Source organism: Liolophura sinensis, chromosome 7 (genome assembly GCF_032854445.1).
Source record: "Liolophura sinensis isolate JHLJ2023 chromosome 7, CUHK_Ljap_v2, whole genome shotgun sequence".
Lineage (NCBI taxonomy): Eukaryota > Metazoa > Mollusca > Polyplacophora > Chitonida > Chitonidae > Liolophura > Liolophura sinensis.
The window spans coordinates 27029813-27052413 of record NC_088301.1 but is presented as its reverse complement, the minus strand read 5'-3'; the positions used below and the strand labels follow the sequence as shown (position 1 = coordinate 27052413).

Sequence of the window (22601 nt, the reverse complement as noted above, 5' to 3'; positions counted from 1 at the left end):
TCCCGCTTTATGCCCTTCCTTGGCCTAATCTCCACAGTAAAACAAATAGTAGCTTAGTCTTAACTCTAACCAAACTATAGTCGTGGAAGATATAGGGGTTGATGACTGTAAAACATACATTCTTCAGGCCGCCAGATTGGCTTAATCTGAGACATAGGCACTGTGACGAGAATCCATTGACCTTTGTGGCCACAATCTCACATTGTTAGAGTGTGACAAACATCGTGCAAGTCTTGTGCATGTTGTCAACTCGAATACCACTCTCTCTCAGTTTTACTGCCACTACAGGAATCTGGAGAATGCAGCTTTTGTGTATAAACCCACGTATGTAGAGGCAGTACCACTTGAAGAGATTTGCGTAATTTGCGTCCGCATTTTTTTCAGTACTCCACCCTGCACTTCTTTAGAGCCTCAGCAGAAAATCGAAGGACAGGCAGAAAGACAGATGAGCAGATTTTTTGTATATATTTGATTATATATAGGTAGGGAACGAAACACAGTGAGCACGGTGCGTTATACTCATAACCATGCAGGCAGCACACAAAGTGCGTTATACTCATAACCATGCAGGCAGGCACACAAAGTGCGTTATACTCATAACAATACACAGGCGGACGAGGCGCGTTATACTCGTAACCATGCAGGCACACGAGGCGCATTATACTCATTGCCATGCAGGCACACGACACACGTCATACTCATAGCCATGCAAGCACACGAGACGCGTTATACTCATAATGATGCAGGCACACGAGGCGCATTCTACTCATAACCATGCAGGCACACGAGGAGCATTCTACTAACAACCATGCAGGCACACGAGGCGCGTTCTACTAACAACCATGCAGGCACACGAGACGCGTTCTACTCATAACCATAACCAGGAAACTGGACAGTGCCAGGGTAAAACCCACGACCACCATCAGATTGCTCCCTGTCCATTATTTCATTGGAAAGTTTGGCGAAAGCCAGTGGTTTACTCCGGGCACTCAGGTTCCTGCATCCATAAAACTGCAAAATCCCCATCGCAGAAGTCAAAAACTTTTGAGTATGGCGTTAAACAACCATCAAATGAATAGATTTATTTATACTGAAGAAAATTTCACTTATGCGACGGCGGTCAGCATTACGGTGAGAGGAAACCAGGCAGAATCCGGGGAAACCTACGACCTTCCGCACGTTGCTGGAAGACCTACCCACGTATGGTCGGAGAGGAAGCCAGCATGTGCTGGACTTGAACGCACAGCGACCGCATTGATGAGAGGCTTCTGGGTCATTACGCTGCGCTAGAGCGCTAGCCTACTCAAATGAAGAGAGAAAAACCACTATGGTAAGGCAAAGTGTACGGCTATATATAGTTGCATGTACTCCAAGGAAAAAGGTATAATGCAGTTATTACCATGAAAGCAATGCATTAAGATGGGTCGACCTTCCGGTCAGGGAAATCCGACAACGAGAAAAAAAATAGCGTCAAGTTATTAGTTGGTATGGTTAATATTAAAATTTATTGCATTTACATAAGACAGCATTCAATAAATTCTTTGTCAAGGTTATTAACAAAATGCTGTTTCTTATTTAAATGAACGGATGCGGAAATTGCCTTGGATTTAATTAAGAGGATCTTATCGTACTAAATCATTCAGGAAAAAGGTGCGTTGTGTACGGTGAAACAGAACTGCAGTGTGCTTATATTTATAAACGTGTCAGTCTTAAATGTATTCATGGTTTTTTTTGTTTACCGCCATACCTCCAGCAAACTTGTCATTTACGGCCATACCTCCAGCAGACTTGTCATTTACCGCCATACCTCCAGCAGACTTGTCAGTGACAGTTGTGAAATTCTTCACTGTGGTCAGAATGCGGAGACGGAATGCGACTAATGCCAGGAAAAGTGTACCTACAAAGCGTGTCATTGACTCGTCAGTGCCTCTGTTCAGGTTCATCCGTCTACTGAACAAAAGCCAGCTCATTCAGACTGGCTCGCTAACATAGGTAAAAGCTCTCCGAATTAACATTCCACTCTCGGCCACACTCGGATAACAGTTCGACAATGCTCGGTTTTGTCCGGAAAGCAATTCACGTTGACCACATTCTGACTACTTTACTGAACGGTGTCTGCGGTATGGGCTTGATCGACATAGAGATATGATTCAAAAACGTGTCAAGTTGACAACTGACTATAAGACATTACGGGACGAAGGTGTGATATGTCCCCGTTCTGTGTTGATATAGAGTATGAAGTCCAGACATATGCTATGCTGACCACATTCTGGTTGTATAGCATTTGCGGAAGGTGTGGTCGCAGTATAGATGTGATTTAAAATAAGTGCCAAATTGACAACCGACCAGTAGGTTTTAATACAAACGAAAATAGCGTCGACGATGCATTCGTGATGCTATAATACCAAGCCCAGAACCTCACAAAAATATGTGAACTAAATATATAGTTTCCGTGAAAAGACCTTTTCAAAACTGAAATGAAATGATTAAAGCAGAAAATAGCCTTACCGTCTCTTTAGATAGTAGTATAATGCGCATGTGCTTCTTTGCTTACGATTTTGATGTCTCTGTAAACATTATTTCGGTCATACTATTGATGTATGGTTTACTCTCACGACAGGCCAGTCCCAATGCCGGTATATGTTTAGAAGATCGCGGAGGGCGCAGTTACGCGAAGTCAGCGACTTCCGCGTTTTCCGCGGGGGCACGAAGGTCGCGGTTTACTTCAAACCGCGCCCTGCAAGGGGTTGCCAAATTAGAGGTCAAAAATGGACGCTTTTAATAGAAAGAAAAATATATGTACCATCCATGCAAAAACTGACGATTTTATTATTTTTTTTTTTGATTGGTGTTTTACGCCGTACTCAAGAATATTTCACTTATACGACGGCGGCCAGCATTATGGTGGGTGGAAACCGGGCACAGCCCGGGGGAAACCCACGACCATCCGCAGGTTGCTGCCAAACCTTCCCACTTGCGGGCGGAGAGGAAGCCAGCATGAGCTGGACTTGAACTCGCAGCGACCGCATTGGTGAGAGGCTCCTGGGTCATTACGCTGCGCTGGCACGCTAACCGACTGAGCCACGGAGGCCCCCTGACGATTTTAAGTCAAATTAATGTATATATGTACTAAGCAGCAAAAGACACGCAAGTTGGAACAAATAAAATGCTTAACCATTCATATTGTCCAAAAAGATAATCTAATGATTCCAGATGAAATCATGTCATGTAGTTTGGCGTCCGTATTACAGGCGCTCGTATCCAGTCCGTAATCCCTATATATTCCCCATACCAGCCTCCTATATACATATAAGACGGTATAAAACGACTTTCCATCGGTACCACGCAAAACACTACCTTATACCTTGAGACCTTTCACCAAGAATTTCATACTTTCATCAATAAAACTCATATTTGCCTAGATTAACCATTTTCCATAATTTTCCTACCAAGCGTGCACCTGCACATCAAAAATGGCGGGTTACAGGCCAAAAAAACACAACAACTTTACACTCTAAAATAGACAGAATATTTACATTTACAGTTACATTCACCTCCCGACAAACTGCTTCCAGTTAAGATTTCATGTCATCACATTCACATGACTTGCTCAACTCCCCTAGCAAAGAAGAACGGCTCTCGATCGTCCTCTTGCCGAATGACCTATGGCAACAACTCTTGCATTATGTCGACTCATCCTCGTCATCTTAGGAACCGCAGGCAATCTGCAAGAAAAACAGCAACTTTAGCTCGTGTGGTAAGAAGACCATTATGGTTTCGCTTGACCATTTCTTACCATTGCTTATATGTACACCAAAACTCTTGAAAGAATAGGTATTTTCATTATAAGAAACTCACGTTTCTAACTTGGATCACGTTATCAATCATGGCATTATATAATCAAAAATAAGCTCGTAATAACGAAACTAAATTTTGTGTCATACTGAAAAACGGGTCTTACTGAGTTGATCCATATTTCTTTTTCTGACAAAATACTAATTATTTTGTTGAGATGTCTTTGTCTGGCACTAGAACAAGTACAGTTATCTTTGTTATGCATTCAAGTTTTGATTATATATGTCCCATTATGATTTACCATTAAATGATCCCCTTGTGGTTGCACTAATCGGCCAAATCAAAATTGTTCGCATACAACTGTTGTATTATCCGTTTAAGAAGTGGATACGGTGTAATTGCATGTAACCCGAGTCGCAAGTCAATATGATGACTCCAAATGAGACAAGCTCTAGCCAGCCTTGTCGAGAGAAATTATACAACACACGTACAACTACAGAGTATATACTGGTATGTCCCTCTGACTCAGGCGTGTTTAGTCCGAATAAATCTGAACTTTTTTTCATGAACTTGCAGAAGGTGTATCGAAGTGTAAAATGCTCTTGTAGAATTAAATGAAGCGTTATAGGGCCACACACTAAGTCTCGTTAGCCTAACTTTATTTGGTCTATGTGGCTGAGGCGGAGGAATTTAATATATGTACATGCATTACTGCGCCACTCATGATATTGGTAACCATGGCATTAGTGAAAAAAATGTTTACTATGGTGTTAAGCACCAATCAAATAAATAAAGAATGTGTGTGCAAAACTTTGCTCACTTGCATAAACAGTTTAATCGTATTGAACGCACATACCCGGACAGTGAAACATCTTACTTTCTATATATTCAACCGGTTTCTTGCTCTAAAATATTTTCTTGTATATTTCCTGTTCGCGTTTTGGTTGTACTTTTGAAGACTTCGCTATTTTTTCTGTTATTCCATTTCATTGGTCGGCCAAAGCGCTATTCCTGCCTTGCAGCCATCGAACTGTTACCCGAATCCAGCTCCCAGCGCAGTGCGCTTAACAGTGTGAACTGACATTGCCACCATTTATAATCACGCTTCGATCTATTCATCCGTGTTTGCAAATCTCTACGATTAATATCTTGCTCAGTAGTAAACTCTCAGCCGAGTGGCACAAGAGCTAATATAATGATATTAACTGAAAGCTACAAAACAGAACCACTGACATCGGCATAACCATTACCGCAGCAAATCCAAACACATGCAAAATAAATATAAGTGTTCTGTATATGTGTTTTAAGCGGGCATGAAAATGGGTTGATAACTTAACACACAGAAAGTGAACCCTCTCTCTCTTTGCCATCTTGTTTACAATGAACGCAGGTTACATCTACCTGAAAGCAGCCCACTATCGTATGATTAAGAAAAATACTTGAGTTTGGTGTTAAACGGCAATTAAAGTCAAGAAATCAATCAATAAATAAACAAATTGATCAATAAATCAATCAACAAACCACAGGAGTAGAAGAGAATTCATTACAAGCAAATTAGTAATAAGAAAACTGGAGGCCCGATAACTGCCATATTGGAACAAAGCGTTCCCCACTCTGAAACAGATCCAGCAGTCCTTTACACATAAGGTCGAATGATCATCGCTGAGTTCTTAAATAAAGCATTGGTCATAGAGCAGCCAACTTATCCTGGCCAGTCATGTCGCAGTCACCGTAGTTTTCTCTGATTTCCTCGCTCCTTGCACTGATAGTGAGATTTAGATCTGGCTACTGCGCCCAAAGCGGAAAGAGCATGTTAGATGTCGGCTGTTATCATGTGAGTTGGTGGGGTGTCATGTCTGGTGTCTTCGGCAAACGCATGTATAAGAGTTGGGAAAATGCAAAAAAGAAAAACGGTATTGTCCTTAAAAGATTGCTAAGAAACGTCATATCTGTCTTCATGTTACATACGATGAGGCTTTCATCTTCCAAAAGGTGATATAAATGACTCTGGTAAATTTCACCAGAAAGTAACTCTGCAGCTCATTCATCTCACTGACAAGCTAAATTAATAACATTATGTTCTTCAATATTTGACCTCTTTTTATACGCGGTACTTTTCAATACTTTATTTAAAAGCGGCAGTCAGTATGCTGGGAGGAGCAGCACCGTCACAAATAACTCCCCATCTTACGTCAGCAAATACGTCGCACGCCATTGAGCTTTTCTCTAATCAAACAGGGGAGTTGTAACTTCCTCGCTTGGTGTTCAGCATGAAGGGGATAGTGCAACGACTGGTTGACCCGTATCAGTGAAGCAGCACTAGATAAAAGAGCGGTGGAAATCCGTCCTGAAACATGGAGGCACATTGCATGCACTCTAAGGATTCCTTCGTCGTCATAAGACTGAAAAATTATTGAGCACGACGTTAAACCCAAGCACTCACTCACTCATCAAGCTGAGAGGGCCTCACTGACTCAGATCACTAAACCGCTGACACCCTGCGGCCTTTAACCCAAGAGATCGCATGTTCGCATGATCTTACTGTTTCGGCTGTGGCTTTAAGTCAGGATGATAATCAGATACATGGAAAAGGTCCGTGGTTCACTCCGGGCACTTCACAAACAAATCTGGCAGCAGTCATATGATTGAAACATTCTCAATCACAACGTTATATATCAATCAAATATTAGTAAATGAATATTTCATCAGTTTGACATAATATTGTCCTAAGAATGACCACCAGCTTACGTCCGACTTAATTCAAGCGGGAAAAGTTCTTTTTTAAATTCTGTGATAAAATTCTAGACAACAACAACAACAAGAAGAAAAAACAAGTCAAAGCTCTATATGTATTATGTGTAAGCCATTCCTTTTTAATTCAAAATCGGAAATTTGAGACTCGCAGAGGACTTCTGGATTTAATCCAATGAAAAAACATTAAACGTGTCCTTTTCGCTCGAAGTTTGGTAGTTCTCACCTCAGTTTCCTCCAGGCAACATTCATGTACAAATACATGCAGTATCACAATACTCGACCTCGCGGATCGCCACTGACGTCATTTGTTGAGATACATGTGTATGTCAGTCACTTGATCACAGTTTGCTTTTTATAATGTCTTATGCTTACATTTCCAATTATTCTGTACAAATTTGAAAATCTGAATCGTATATCAAAAGCAAAGTATGAACACATCATTGAACAAATATTCACAAGAGTAACAGTTGAATGAAAAATACAATGTGCAAAACATCATTCAGTCATGTAACTGATAAGCACCAGATGCCTTGTTCGCGCTATGACAAGAGAAGCACCACTGAGATATAAATGTCGAAAGCGAAATGATAATCAAAATAGCCTATAGAGAAGACTCAGGAACATCCGTCGAGAGAGACAGGAAAGAAACAGACGACGATCTTCGACTGCGCATGTCCCATTCCGGCGAAATTCTCCCATGTGACGAGTTTGCGCCGCTGCTGTCGGAACCGCCTGCGTGTCTGTTCGCTGGGAAACCCTTAAAACCGAACATTGTATTGGTAGGTGAGGACACAGCGTAGGGCGATATTTGGCTGCTGTGATGTGTGATGTCGCTCTCTTCCATGTCGGTGGATATCCAAGTATGGTCTGATCTAATGCTGATTTTATGTGGACGTCGTCGTCGTGAGGCAGGGGTGTTACTGCCTTGAGAAGGACAGTAACCTTCATCGGAACCAAGGCTGTGCTTGGTCAGCGATGAAACTCTTCCTCTCTCCCTCTTCGCCATCAGAGGTGTAGACGTTAAGGTTTTAGAGGAATCCAGCAAGATTGACATACCATATTCGTCGTCTACTTCATCCAGGACTGTCTTTGCCTCTGGCAAGCCAGGTCTGTCGCCCGATTCTAAAAGCCTCGCCATACCATATTCATCGTTTGACAGGTCCAGTGAACACGACTTAAATGAAAGATATGCATTTTCTTTGGTAGAGTTAGGTTTCATACAGTTGTTTTCAGCAACATTTGGCTCTTTGGATCTAGTGTCACAGTTGTGAGATACGACAGGTTTAGATTTGTCTCGTCGGGTGAGCAGATTCTGTATCAATTTAGAGTCCAAGGGCACGCCAAACCGACGGATTTTCTTTCCGGAATTGGCTCCGTCTGGGACAGATCTTTTTGAAGACGTCACACTGTTTACTCGCGATAACATACCTGTGGAGCCAAACGATGACATGGAGTTCTCTTTGGGCAAAGTGGATCTTCTGGATGATAAACCAGTTGATGACTGACTCATTGTATTGGGAGATAGTGTTCGAGAAGCGGAGAAAGACCTGTCACGAATATTTGCTAACGAATGTCCAACACGCGCGCGACTCGGTAAAGTCGGCCTTTGTGGAGTAGACCGCGGGATATTTTTGCACTCCACATTACCCTTTGCAGAATGAATGTGATCCTTCTTCCGGGATGAACTTGAAGACAGCAGATTGTCTGAGAAGGAATAGGATCGTATTGTCTCGTACACATTTTCTTCACTTTTAGGCTGCTCCAAAACACCTTTCTCTTCTTTTGCCTGTTTGTCTTCTCTCGCTTTAGAATTGTCACTATCCTTAGTACTCTTTGTATCAGGAAAGCGCAACATTGAATGAGATTTAAATGGAACACTTCTACGAAAACTGTCCGAGTGTCCCACGTGGGAGTGTGACAATGTTCTCGTGATGCGACACTCAGCCGAATCTTCGCGTTTGGTGTGTCTGTGTGAATCTGGCGCGGTTTTGTCAGACGGACTGTTGCTTGTACCATCTGACTGGGTGGCAACATTTTCAGTTTCTTTGCTTTCAGTTATGTCTTGAGTCTGTGTACTGCTGGTTATCGTGTCGGTTTGAGAGAAAACACTGTCCTTACTGCTTGAGGTGTCACTTTCTGATTGCACACGAGATGGTGGCTTGCAGGGTGAGTTACTGTGACGCCTTGGAAGTGTTGAGCACACTGACGGCATAGATTGTGTCGATGAAAGCAGACTGTACTGCATTAGGATAGCGTGGACAGGATTAGGACCTTCAACACTGATATCTACACCCTCGAATATACTCTCTTTTCTTCTCAAACGGGCTGAATTTGTAGCAGAATTTGCAGACAGAATGTCATCCGCCGAAGATCTAGACGTCTTTGCAAAATCTTTGTCATTCACTTCCTGACGTTTGCGTGGAAAGTGACTCATTGACATGCTTCTGGGACGAGAGACAATTTTACATAGAGGATTTACTGGAACGTCTTTCAGGGGGTCTGTGTCTGCACTGTCTTCATTGCACGTTTCTTTGGTGTCTGTTATCTCTAAGTTCGAGTTGTTTATGACTGCATTTTCCGTTTTTTCCGATGGGACTCCAGCAACTTGTTCACCACATGATGCGTTAGCGATGCCCACGCTGACACCGCCTTGTGTATCGGTTGAGGCCGCTTCGGACAACACCGCGGTATCAGAACTGGACTCTTCTGTTCCTTTACAGAGACTTCCTTCGCCAAAAGTGTCCTTCCAAATCTTTGATAAGCTATGGGTTGAATTCCCATCCAAACAGTTTCCAGGATTTCCCGTCTCGGCATCCTCCTGGAAGGAAAATAAAATTAAAGACGTAAGTGGATAATGTAAGAAATTAATTGTCAATAAATTGCCCTTGTTGACATTATGAAATGTGACATTATGTTGACATTATTTTTTGCAGACGATAAATATGTTTAACCATAATTCAAATACATGTAGTTAACAGACGGGATACTATCACATACTTTATGAACACTTTGTATCGACACCAATTTAGTTACACGTTTGTATTAAAATGAATAGCTCGGTTTAGCTGTAATTTAGCTCAGTATCTTGAAGAAAAATCTATTGAATTTTATTAATGATTTCATTTCAACGACTAGATAAGCGGAATTTCATTTTGACGACCTCAAGATTTCAGCTATAATTAGGTCATCGTTTGTGTGACTTCACATACTTATTGCACTAAACCGTTCAATAGATCAACTTGATAGGCAGATTTTTGCAGAGGTACATTAACGTTGTACATGAAGCGGACTATCGTACGTCAAATGTGATTGCAAATAATAAAAAATTAGCATTTACCCTATTATTATTACTTTGCATGTACAACAAGGTATATGAAAGCGATTGACTCAGGTGAACAAGTGCAACGTGTTTTTGTGGTTTCTTTTTTCAGAGGTTCGTGTGGTTTAATGTTTCAATCGACCGATATTGCATGTGTTTTCCCTGTGTTTGCATGAGTTTAATTTTGTCAAACCTTGACATTCTATGTTTGTATTTATTTAAGGTGACATTCGCGGGGAAAAACTCCGTTCACTAAAATAAATTCTACAAAGGGGCATACGAAACCGTCAACACATCTTTTTATTGCCTCCTTTTGCGACGTCGTGACTGTGAATAGACAGGCAGCTTTCAGCCATGCGTCACCTTACCGAAACCTGCTTTTGTGTGATCATATTGTGAAAATAAGTACACAGTCTTTACCTACCATTTTAGGCCTCGATGTAGCATTATGTCTATTCTTCATAGTCCTATACATTTTCAAAACTGTGTACCATGCATTGAAAACTGTACATGAATAGTGGATTTTTTTTAATGTAGGGTTGAGATATGAAGCAGGGTTATAGGCCTACCTAGTGAACAAGACTCACTGGGCGTTACACTAACCGTAACGCATGTGATGTTTTTTTTTTCGTCATGTCTGACGCAGATTTCTTTACTTTATGTTCGCCTACACAATAATTCATGACTGAAGTCACAAAACGAGCATACAAAGAAATAGTACAGGCGAACGGACGTGATGGTCTCGTAGTCAATGATTCAAATGCATGGAACGTTCTTCATTCAATATTCCTGCCTGCATGGCTGTCAAAGTGAAATGATTCCGTTGAGTCAATATGACATTCCATTTCAGGCACATTTACGACTTCTTGACACAGGCACGTGCTACATATAACTGAGAGCCTCCCGTTCTGTTTGGCAAAGGATTGGTATACAGAACTTATCAAGGCGTCATTTCTCAGCAATGACTCTCATCCCAGTACAGTCCCTGCATCATGGCCAACCCAGACGAATAGCACTCTAAACTATGGAAACAATGTAGTGGTTAACATGAGCAAACGTGCCTTAGCTACTGAAATTCCAGCAGTGGAATGTTATAACTAATTTTTTGGTGTTGTGATACTGAAGTGATCTATCAGCATCAAAACACCAAAGATTACCATTTCAGATTGGAGAATAAACAGCAGTGCAAATTGCCACTGAGCTGAATGATAAGTAATCGGAGTCCACTGGTAGTACTGCGTTCAGAACAGTGGATATATATCACGGCAGTGCAAATTGCCATTGGGGTCAGTGAGGCGTAAGGTAAACGCACTGGTATGCTGGCTGGGATTTCAGAACTGTAGATGTTACTGCAGTGCAAACTATCATTGGTGTCACTGCAAAGACCTGGAACTCATTCATGGACTACGAATTTGAACTTTGATATGGAATTCATGCCTGGAATATCCACTGTCTGCCCGGCATCATTGAAAACTGATAACCGCTTCTCTCTTGTCTGTTATCGGCTTTATTTCCTATTTGTATAATTTCTTACATACCTTTGTCTTTGGGAGCTAGTGTTAAACGTTGTTTTGGAAATGGATCTTGTGATTACCGACTTGGAACGCTCTTTACGGACTACGAATAGTATACGAATGTCGGACATGCAAACTGACTACACGTTTCTTGCTTTTGAAAAGGTATAATTTCTAGCCGGCATTTTAAGGGTTCTTGGGTAATAAAGAGTGCACCGGTCGTCTGTTCATTTCCTCGTGACCTCACCTAACGCACTGGAAACGAACTCGTTCTTCATGTTACAATGGCCGCACGAAGCACGGCCTGTTGTGGAAACCCATACACGGTGGGAACCCTTCCATTTAGCCGATGATTCGCTACACGCCATGACGGACAGACACCAATTGGTTGGTTGGTCTGAGGTGTGAAGAGGCTATTAAAAAGATCGGCAGCAAATAAAATGTAAACTATTAGCTCTCTGGTTTCAGAGCCGACAGCAATTCTACTACATGTATTGTTAATTGATTGAAACGAGTATGACAACCCCGAGCGCTTCAAACAAGGCCCCAACATATTTTAGCTGTCAAAGATGACTACGGTTTGGTAGGACCTGCTTCTATAGAAGGTATACATCACCATAAGGAAGATTTTAGCAGGAAATACACTTGGAGGACAAGGGTCTATACAGTTGAACCAGCTGGGCTATCAAGAATATTTGCATAGAAAACATTAATACTACTAGCTTCCACTCAGCCATGGCTTAATGACACTGACAGCATGTTTGCTAAAGCAAATATCTTGGAATGTATAAGACAATGACAAGTTGTGCTACTATGCTAAATGGTCTGTTGATCTTATTCCCTTTAATATCACCTGATGCATTTAAAAAAGCATAAGGATCTGCATTTGGCACAAGTCGCTAAGCAACAGGAGCAACTGATGGGCAGGTCGGCCCAGTATTAGGCAAGCTGGACAATTATATTTTGGACAAAAGTGGATATTTCAACACTGTTGCTTGATATTAAAAGAGAACCCTTGGAGACAACTGTTAATGTACTTGGAATATACGCATTATGCATGTGGAGTAAATGAGGCATCTAAACACAGGGCGAACGTACTGTTCGCTATATGCCCTCCTTGTTGAGCTGATCTGTAAAACATTCATAAATCTACTCTGATCCTTCTTGAGAGTGGCCTATAGCTTACTCTTTATCCGTAAAACATCCTCCAGTACAACTTTGATTCATTGTTCATAATGACAATGGACAGCCGGTTTACGACAAACGTTGATCAGATTTTTTTGCTATACTTGGGTTACACCTGCGTATTAAAGTGCTTTCTAGTGCAAGTTATTTCTATTGGCATGATGTAATCGGCAGGAATCAGAGAAACTTAGAAACATACTAAACAAGCACTTGATAACACTGAGTAGATGTATTTATAGTTGGCCTAACCACAGAAATATCTCCGGATTAATTAATATCGCGATGGATTACTACGCAAGGGATAATCCCCGACCCAGTGGATGTGACTATAAATCTACCATAAAACGTTTAACTATATACAGGACCAGGCGTATCAACAGCTGACCCCCAAGCTAAGACCCTTGTATAACTAAACGTCTTCAGGATGCATAGCTGTCGTGCTAGGCAGGGACTAGTCTAAATCAGATGATTCCCATAAGTATTCTGTGCCTATGTAGCCTAGGGCTAACACGTTATGGCGGACCTTGTCAGATCTTCAACATATCCCGTGCTTTATTATAACTGTCACAACTGAACCGTTAAGTGCCTAAGTTAACGCCCCGTGAAATCCGATTCGGGCTACCGGGAAACAAAATTAACACCTTTGAAACGCAAATAAATACATACACCCATTCAGTACTAACATGCTCCATTTGCCTGGGTAGAGGCAATATATAAAGCCATGATTAATAATCTATTATTATGACTTCTATTTGCTAAAGTGGCAGCAAAAGATTACAAACTGACACTTACACAAGCAAACGTCCTTAGGCATGGTTGTAAAACTACTCAATTCCATATATACTTTATATCATCCGAATACTTTATATCATCCGATCCAGTGATTAAAAATATTGGAATGTATTCTAGAAACTGATAACTTCTGAACTGAGTGAAGTTATGTTTATTTAAATAATTGGCGTTTAACTCCGTAATGTTTTACTTGTACTATATCGATAGGTCCTAGCAACCCTAACTTAAAGTAGCAGCTGAACCAGCGATATCTGTATCCGAGCCTATGGCATTACACATAAAGCATGTACGCGCGGATACACGCATTATATCAGTCAAGGATATGTTAAACCAGTGGATCATCAGGGGCTTCCAAGAGACTCCGAAGTTTTGCATATGTAGAGCTTTTAGCATCAGATAATTATAACGCGAGATTTGGAGAACTTTTATCCTTACATATACCCAGTAACGCGCACTATAAGATTCTATAGGCTATACGTGCGTATACATAATGCATTGGAATTTCGAGGCCCTCTAAAATCCATATCATTTTTACATATTATGTATAAAACACATACCACGTGCTTACATGTTTTGATTGGGTTCAAACAACCGGAAGGCTTAAATAAACAGCGGTACCCAAGGTCGAAGAACAGAGGAAGGCTGATAACATCTATACTTATAGCATTATTTCTTCGTTTTACATGTTGCATTGACCTTAAGAACGAAAGAAAATCGCCTAATGCTGCCGTATCGTATCGTATCGCATTGCGCATATTAATATTACAAATATAATGCAAAGATAAACATTTGAAAAGAACTCAAATCAAGCAACACTAAATGCAATAGTAAGTAAAAAATTCTGTGACATATTAATGTCAATATATGTTTTTGTTGAGTAATAATGAAAACAAATCTGTGATGTAGTAGTAAGCGGAAATCGTATTAATATCAGTTTGTTTTTTTTGGGGTTTTTTTTTTTTTTTTGGCGAGAAAATACAATGCTTAACCGAAGTACGTAATTTGACGAATAGATAATATATACAGCTTTTACAATATGTCGGTGAAAAAAAGCAGTAAAGAAAAACCTGACTGTTATAATTAACGCTGTGTTGCAAAGTCGATCATCAGCGCATGAGTGCATATTGAGGGCCCATGTTAGACGGCAATACTGAGTCTGATTGCTGACGTCATTCAATTAATACATACAGAATTTGGAAAGATTGGTTAAGGACATACTGGGCTGACATTTTAGTTTATCGTCATATTTTAGGCCTCGAATAATAATGAGACAGAACTGTACATGTGTAAAACTTTTCACATGTAATCAAAACACTGAACATTCTAAATCAGTATTAATGTGAATTGCAATTATTTGAAATGGTATGTACATTTATATTGTTTGTAATGTATATGTAAAAATCGTGTACTTTCATTCAGTGTATATAGGGACATCGGAAGCCAGAAAGTATAAACGAAATGTACATTTATCCTGTATGGGAAGAAAATCTCTGTGTATATAAGCCTCCATTTTTATGACAAATAAATAATATCACGGCTGAAGAAAGTCGGTTCACACAAAACTGTTCAAACTTGGAACTTGGAAAAAAACCCGATGGCAATGATATAGTTTGATTGATCACATGACTAAACTATATCAGTAGCTATCAGTCAACAAAGTAACGGGAAGAGTTCCCCGGGCCAAATAAATGGGCTACATGGTGAAAATCGTCGGGCGGTATATATCAAGATGAAGATGTCATTTCTCATTCCAATCTACACAACTCCTATATCTATGATACACATCGATGTAGAGCGAACGAAAACATGACAGCCGGTGTCCTGGATATGAACTTTACTCCGTGTCAAAAGATGGGAGAAGATAGTGGCTTCGCAGCTAAACCAGTGTCAGAGTGGCAACTGAATCTGAATGGTTACACTTGGTTTACAAATAACAATGCAAACCGGTAGCAATTAAAATATCGACCTGATAAATGTTACTGTAATGTGTAAGGCAAAGGATCGTGCTACTCTCGGTAGCTAAACCATCCCGTTCAAACTATCGCGCTAAGTACCTGTTTCTCGCGGGTTTCTACACTCTATACGGCCTATATACTGTGATGCTAACCAAATACTAGCAAACCAAATAGACGTATGAAGTAAAAGAATCCATGAGATTCGCACCATCACGAGTCTCACCTTTTATGTGAGATATGTATATCATACCAAACTGCGTCTTTCTTCCTCTCGCTGATTGTATTTTGTTCCAAATTTACATTTCTCTCAAGCTGTACCCCATCAACTCCCACCGGCATACCAAACAGCTGTGAAAAGCCTCTACACATACGATATTCTTTAACACCTTCTGTACATGCCGACTCCTTTTTAGAGATATAGTTTTTGTCATCCAACGAGTTCGCTTAAACAATTGTTCATAACAGTGCTATATATAGAAATTCCATGCCGTTGAACGAAAATCGTCTGAATTGTATTTACTCTATACAGGATTACATCATTTTCTTTTTGCGTCGGATGAAAATTGGATAAATATTTTGTTTAGTTGCACATCCACTCTAAATATATATTCTGGACCGTTGTGTTTTGTGATCACATTTGAAATCGGAGCGAAATAGAAGCCTGAAGTTTTCGGTTGACTTTGATCGCCATGGCGTCACGTGGCGAGCGTATATTTGGTCAGCTCAATATGTCCATGCGATCACAAGCATACACACCCGAGTTGTACGAAATGGGGAATATTCTCAATTCGGTCTACCGGGCCTTTATTTTCTTATTGCATCACCTTAACAAACGTGCAGGCCTCCTCTGTGTGTTTTTATGGAAGCCTTAAACCAGCTGCAAATCGGTGCGGTCACGCACAGTGCATGCACTTGAGGACGGCACGGTTTGCTTCATGGCCAGACTCCCCCGCACTGACGACCTGTCACGCGTCACACTACGATAATACACGCCCTCGTAAGCCGTCATGCAATCAATAAAGGTCTGTCAGCAACCTGCGCATGGTCGTGGGTTTCCCCCGGTCTGTGCCCGGTTTCCACCCATCATAATGCTGGCCGCCGTCGTATAAGTGAAATATCCTTGAGTACGGCGTAAAACATCAATCAAATAAATAAATAAATAACGAATATCTGTAAAGTTATTTCATACTGTATGGCTGTGGATTCAGTATATTGACTTATCTCACATGCAGGTTTAATTAATGTATAAAATATGCCGTTTAGTTTCCATGTTGATGAAAGTTATACATGTATTTGCGAATTCACATTTACAGAGCATTTCTGCTTTCCAGCCCCTAAAATTCACTATTCAATGTAAATCAAAAATCTTTCAACACCACATAAAAAACATATGGATTAACACACTTTCTTGCGTCGAAAAGTTGGTGTTGCGCTTGAGACATTTTTGCATACGGACAGCCCTGTTCTCCTCTGTGTATATAGACTGCTTCCAACACCTAATTATTCCAAAACTATCCACTTTCGTAAATAGTTCATAATGCAAATTGCACCCACCTGTCTACGCCAGCTGATTTCCTTAAGGCCTATGTCATAACTGCGGCATTAACAATAAGGAAAACGCCTATGCAGACGGGATGTGTTAACAAATACCTGTGCACGATCACCTGCGTGTGTACTCGGCTGTAAACGTAATACGTATAATGTATTAAATATGCCATATATATACATATATATATATATATATATATATACACACACACACACATTCATTCGCTTTAATTCGAATTATCAGTTTCCTAGAGAGACTCATTATGATTCTGTCAGTTACGTAATCTCGTCTCGGAAATTGGACTCGTAAAGGCGGTGTTAACTTACGAGGTTAACTTGACATGGCAAAGGCACGAGGGCATATACGAAAGTGTCTGCAGTGTGGTACACACGCAGTCTATCACCCACATGCTGCATGGTCATATTAGTTCTCGATTTCATTGCTTAGGAATAAGAAATTACACCTCAGTAATATATTCACGGTATGTAAGCTGACCTGTGATGTGTTTTGTTGAAGAATTCCATTCCCCCGCCTGGCCGTTCACGAAACCAATAAGCTGACACAGAGGTATTCGTGTTTCTGTTTAATACAAAATTAGTCAAAAATAGCCTGCACATGTTACCCCTGTATGGGAGTGTGTGTGTGGCTGCATTCTTGATCTAATTGCAGCACTGAATGCATAAATCACCATTATTGCTAATGATACCGTGCAATAACTGTACTGATTCGGTAGCTCTCATTTATCTTGATAAACACCTTGGACTTTATATATATTACAACATCGTATCAGGACCCCAACCTACAACTGAGTGGTTAGTGAGTTGTGTAAGTTGTATACAACTATAGTACCGGTATAGTATTACATACAAATGACTGACTACAGTTTACATAAAACTGAAACGAGAGTTTACATAAAACTAATCCGACTGTCGATGAAAGTAGCTAAAGAAAGTCACGCTTGCGAGCGTAAATCTCTCCGGCGACACCCTAGGCGAGTCAGGACTTAAAACTGGTAGGCCAACCATGATCTAAGGTGTGATACACTGTGGTCTCCGGTGAGAATTATCCGGTTAAAGAAGCCTGGAAAGCATTTAGGAGCAATTGGTGAAACGATTAAACGTAGTTTAGCAGCTTCGGTAAGAGACACGTGGCGGTGCACGCTACATATCGCCAACCTGAAACGTGTTTCTGTAAGCTGTTGGGGTACTGTACGCAGTGCAGTGCTGTGACGTTTTTTTTTTTTTTTTTTTTTGTCATATCACGGCTGTGTCGTCTTTGTAGCCATTAGTTGCTCCCGATATAAGCATATGCTTATAAATATCCGGCCCAGTGTTTTGAAGTGATTGGAATTTTAAATTATTTGAAATCTTCCCATGTGAAATAGTACCAGCGACACGATATGAGACAAGCATTTGGCAGACGTATTAAAAGCATTACAACCCGGGTGACACGGGCGAGATTAATTTTACATCACCTGAGGTAATTGACATTATTTCTCGCCTAATTGCCAGGCGTGGTTAAGGTGGTATCCTTCTATTCCCTCCTGAGGTGTACAACTATGGCCTCTTCAGTAGTGGCATGGATAGCTTACCAATCCCATTAGTGCCATGCTTTCCATTTTAATTTTAACGGGCAATTAAAACTGACACGTACATTAAAATTGAGCGCCTATCCAAACACGCTATTTACCTTCTCTACTTTTGTGGCGTAAGCCGATTAATTATTTATGAACTGGCCTATTAAAAGGCTGATGATATAGATTTTAAAACAAGTATGAATTCAATTAGGTTCAAAGATTTTAGGCTACTGCAGAATATTCATAAATACACATGGGCCAATCTATAAAAGTCATAAGATAAAGGAATACAAAATGCGTTCTTAAATATGCATATTCTATACAACAGACTAGTTTCTACATGATTTAAATTATTTAATGAACTTGATTAATCTATTGAGTGAAGAAGTTTAAGAGTAACTTCTTCAAAACAGCCTAGGATGGGGTATATGTGATTTGTGTACTATCTCATAGGCGTATTTTGGGTATACAGTTTGTTTTCTGTTTTCACATTCAAAATAATAAAATCTCGATAAGAATGGAACGCCACTTAAGTTCCATTCTTCCTGGAAGGCGTCAAAGTGATACTTAATACGTATCTTCATCATGTCTCGAAGCAAACTGTTGCGCTCTAGGTGTATTGGAGTATACAATTTAGCAGTGGTGTGTTCACACGTTTGATTTAAATATTTACTAACCTTAGCAGTGTCATTTGTAGAGTCGTCTGATAGGTTCTCGAGGGGTGACTGGAAGGATATCTTGGCTTGCGTCACCATCACTTGGTGTTTCTCTCTCAGTGTCTGCAACTCTCTCAATCCAGCCAAGCTGGCCTCCAATCTCGACTTAAGACGGTCCGGTTTCTTGAACGAAGGCACCCGAACATTTCCAGGTAATTCGGCCAAAGACCGTTTCCGAAATGTCGGCCGGTGTTGTTGTCCCATAGTGATGTTGTCTTTAGGGTTGTATCTTGAAGCGAAACTTTCCACAGAGGAATTCTCAATGACTGCCTGCATGGTGAAACAGGCGCAGACTCATTCTATACGTGTATGTCTTATATCTTCTTTCCATACGCCTACAGCCCAAACTGATCTATATACGTAGGCTTATGTAACGTCTAAGCCAAAAATCCGGTCGGAAATCGGTAGATTGGGCTCATTACACACTTTGTCTTGCCCAAGAGTCGTTGTCTTTACCCGCTGAAGGCTGCCAAAGTACACTGTCCGTCTGAAATCCCCATCCCCTCAGTAATGATTTCAACTGTCGTCTGCTCCTCTCAAATTTTAGCCTCGCGCGTCCATGACCCAGGCTAAGTTAAGGTTAAGAAACACTTCCTCTCCGTCACACGAAAAAGCCTGTTAAAGACCTTTGATTTTTTTTCTTTCTCACAGGTAAATTGGAGGTTAAGTTAATATTCAAGAGCACGAGGCTTTGATCAATTTCGGCCAGGTCAACAAATCAGAATGAATTCGTACAGATCGATAAACGATCATATGAATCAGTCCAGTCACCTCTCAAGCGTCTCGTAGAAAGATAAAAAAAAAAAACAAAAAAAAAACAAGAGAACACGATCAGTTCCTACCTGGCGAAGGCAAACAAGCCGAGTCAACTTGAGACATTCGAAAAAAAAAATGTTCCGTATGTTTTCCTTTATACTGACAGCCAACGGAAAAACTTGTATGTTTTTTTCTTGAAGTTTCTCCCCTGTGTGTAATAGAGTTTGACAACATGGAAAACTGGCTTCGGTAATGCTGTAAGAACACCTAGTTGTAGACTGGTACACCGTCCTATCTAGAGATCAGTGGATGAAGAAACTCCAGTATATATAGACACAACAAAGACAGTGTCAGGTACGCTTGGGTATAGACTTCAGACACACTGACAATCTAAACAGGTTACTACAATAACCACAGCGAGTTCACTGACGTCCACCCCTCACGACTGCTGGCTAAGGTATGGTATGTATGACTGAGCGACCCTCTATTTACCCGCTGATCCCGTGACCGCGTGAAGCGGATTGCAGTATATGTGGCTCTTACAAGTTGAGTCGGTAGGGGGGCGGGAGTGATTGCACTGTACACCGCCCTCCATACACCTTTTATCAAAGCTCAATTAAGCGTGCAGCCGCTGGGGGCCCGATCAGCGGGGTTATGGGTTTGGAGGGAAACCCATGCAACTAAAGTTTTTTGGATGATACGATTACTTGGCCTGGTTTTCTAACTCACACGACAAACTGTAAAAAGTCATATAACCTGTTCTGTGGGCAGTTTGTAATTTGCACGATTACCTGTGAGCTTAATTAAACACGATATACACTGGGGCACAGGCGGGATTATTTCCATTAGCGACCTGATTGACTTTCCTTGATTAGTTTTCTTTGAAGTAATTCATGACCAATTTCAATTTGCTGTTTTAATCTAGAAATAAAACGCCTGTAGCAGATATACCCCAAATTCTGTCACTGTATGGGGGATTTCAAAATAGAACGTTTCAGTAAAAACTGCCATGAGCCTGCACTTTATGTTTTTTACGTATTTGTGCAACACACTTTGACCTGATTTCACGTAGTTACGTCTTTGTGTTTACTTCAAAAAGCCTGATGTGATAACCGGGTTCACTCGGGATTCCAACTCCACGCGTGTTGGGTCGGTGATGTGTCCAGGCCGGCCTGCCAGGCCCCCTCGTCTGACAGCCCCAGGCGATTTACCTGTGACGAGAGGCTACGGCTTCTTGGGATGCCCACTTCATACCTACTTCATCATATTAGACCCTTATGACATGGCCTGACGTCTGACAACTTTGAACGACTAGTGGTAGCTCTTGACATTGACGCAGATAAAACCTGTTTTTAGCAGTTGACGGACATAAATGCTGATCTCCACTCTGTTCAATGTCATACTCTAAAAGACTGTGACATTTCGTGTGTGTGGTTAGTGAGCAAATTTATAGACACTTACATATCTGATCGTATGTTTGAACAATTAAATTGTTAATGCTGACACGAGTGTTAAATAACCATACACATTACATTCAGACGACGCTTTTATGAACAGTTGCAGTCAAAGCGTGACTGAGATATCCATATTTGTAATCGACCTTAAAATTATTCACAGACCGCGAGTTTGAAATTGAATACACTTATTTCGAATATCGACTGTCTTCCCTATATATTTGAAAACTGGTGACGTTTTTTTTTTTCTTAAATATTACCAGCTTTATTTACTATTTATATGTATGGTTACCTTGTGTCCCATTGATTAGCTAAAGCCTTTCGCTTTTCGGAGTTACACTGCTCTTGTAAGTTGTATTGTTACATATGAGGCCCACAGTATTCCTTTGGGAACTGGTGTTTTAAGTTGCTTTGGAAATGAGCATTGGAATAATGCACGTACAGGACGCCCTCTCATATGGTTTATTGGTGGCATTCTGGTTGGCTATGTAATTATATGAACAGTTGCAATGAAAGCGTAACTTAGATACCTGTTTTTAGTAAGCCCAACTCATAGCACACGATTTAGATACCGATTAAATGTATACGCCTAAAACATTACTTGCGCCTTTCTGACATTGGAAACCCAAAACGTATATATCAGTGTGTATAACGTATACAGGTATGGGTTTACATCGAACCATTATCCCAAAGAATCATGTTCAATTGTCTATTGTTTAAGTTTGACAATGAGTTGACATATACAAGCGCACCTGTCTGACGTATCGATATATAACCAATCATCCAGGGTCGTTAATAGTTGCTGATCAACTGAATAATCAAGTCAAGCGACTTGCATTTAGCCTTTTGGTTAATAATTATGATCATTGTTGATTTATTGATGTTTGATTGATTTACTTGCCTCTGTACATTGCTAATTATTGCATCGCCAAACACTGGAAACACATTAGATTCTATTGTACCGTGTATCCTAAATACTGTCATAATAAAGTGGAAGTTGTAGGTGATTGAAATATAGTAGAAAATCACAAAACCCCTGCATACATGTACGTACAAAAACTGTTCACTAACAAGCACAGATCGTGTTTATCGTTGTAGAATTTGGAATCGTATAGCTGGTTTAGGGATTATAATGCATTACTGCATTCGGTTCACCGCGGAATGACAAATCAAAACGAACACGCATGTTTTCGACAACTTCGCAAGTGAAACAACTTAATTTTGGGGGTGGGGGTG

The 22601-nt window shown here is 40.6% G+C and overlaps 1 protein-coding gene across 1 annotated transcript; it reads right to left on the bottom strand.

Annotated features, from left to right (window-relative positions):
• Nucleotides 1-6637: 6637 nt before the first annotated feature.
• Nucleotides 6638-20348, bottom strand: LOC135470418 (uncharacterized). The gene is made up of 2 exons (XM_064749346.1): nt 19117-20348; nt 6638-9367 (listed from the first exon to the last, which is right to left on the bottom strand). Exons 1-2 carry the CDS (start codon nt 19429-19431, stop codon nt 7151-7153), a joined length of 2532 nt encoding a protein of 843 aa, XP_064605416.1. The 5' UTR covers nt 19432-20348; the 3' UTR covers nt 6638-7150.
• Nucleotides 20349-22601: the final 2253 nt, after the last annotated feature.

Excerpts from the sequence above, each read along its gene's own strand:
- LOC135470418 (XM_064749346.1), bottom strand. The coding sequence starts at position 19,431 with ATGCAGGCAGTCATTGAGAATTCCTCTGTGGAAAGTTTCGCTTCAAGA. Across the intron at positions 9,368-19,116 it reads CTACAAATGACACTGCTAAG|GAGGATGCCGAGACGGGAAA; the intron begins GTTAGTAAATAT and ends TTTTCCTTCCAG.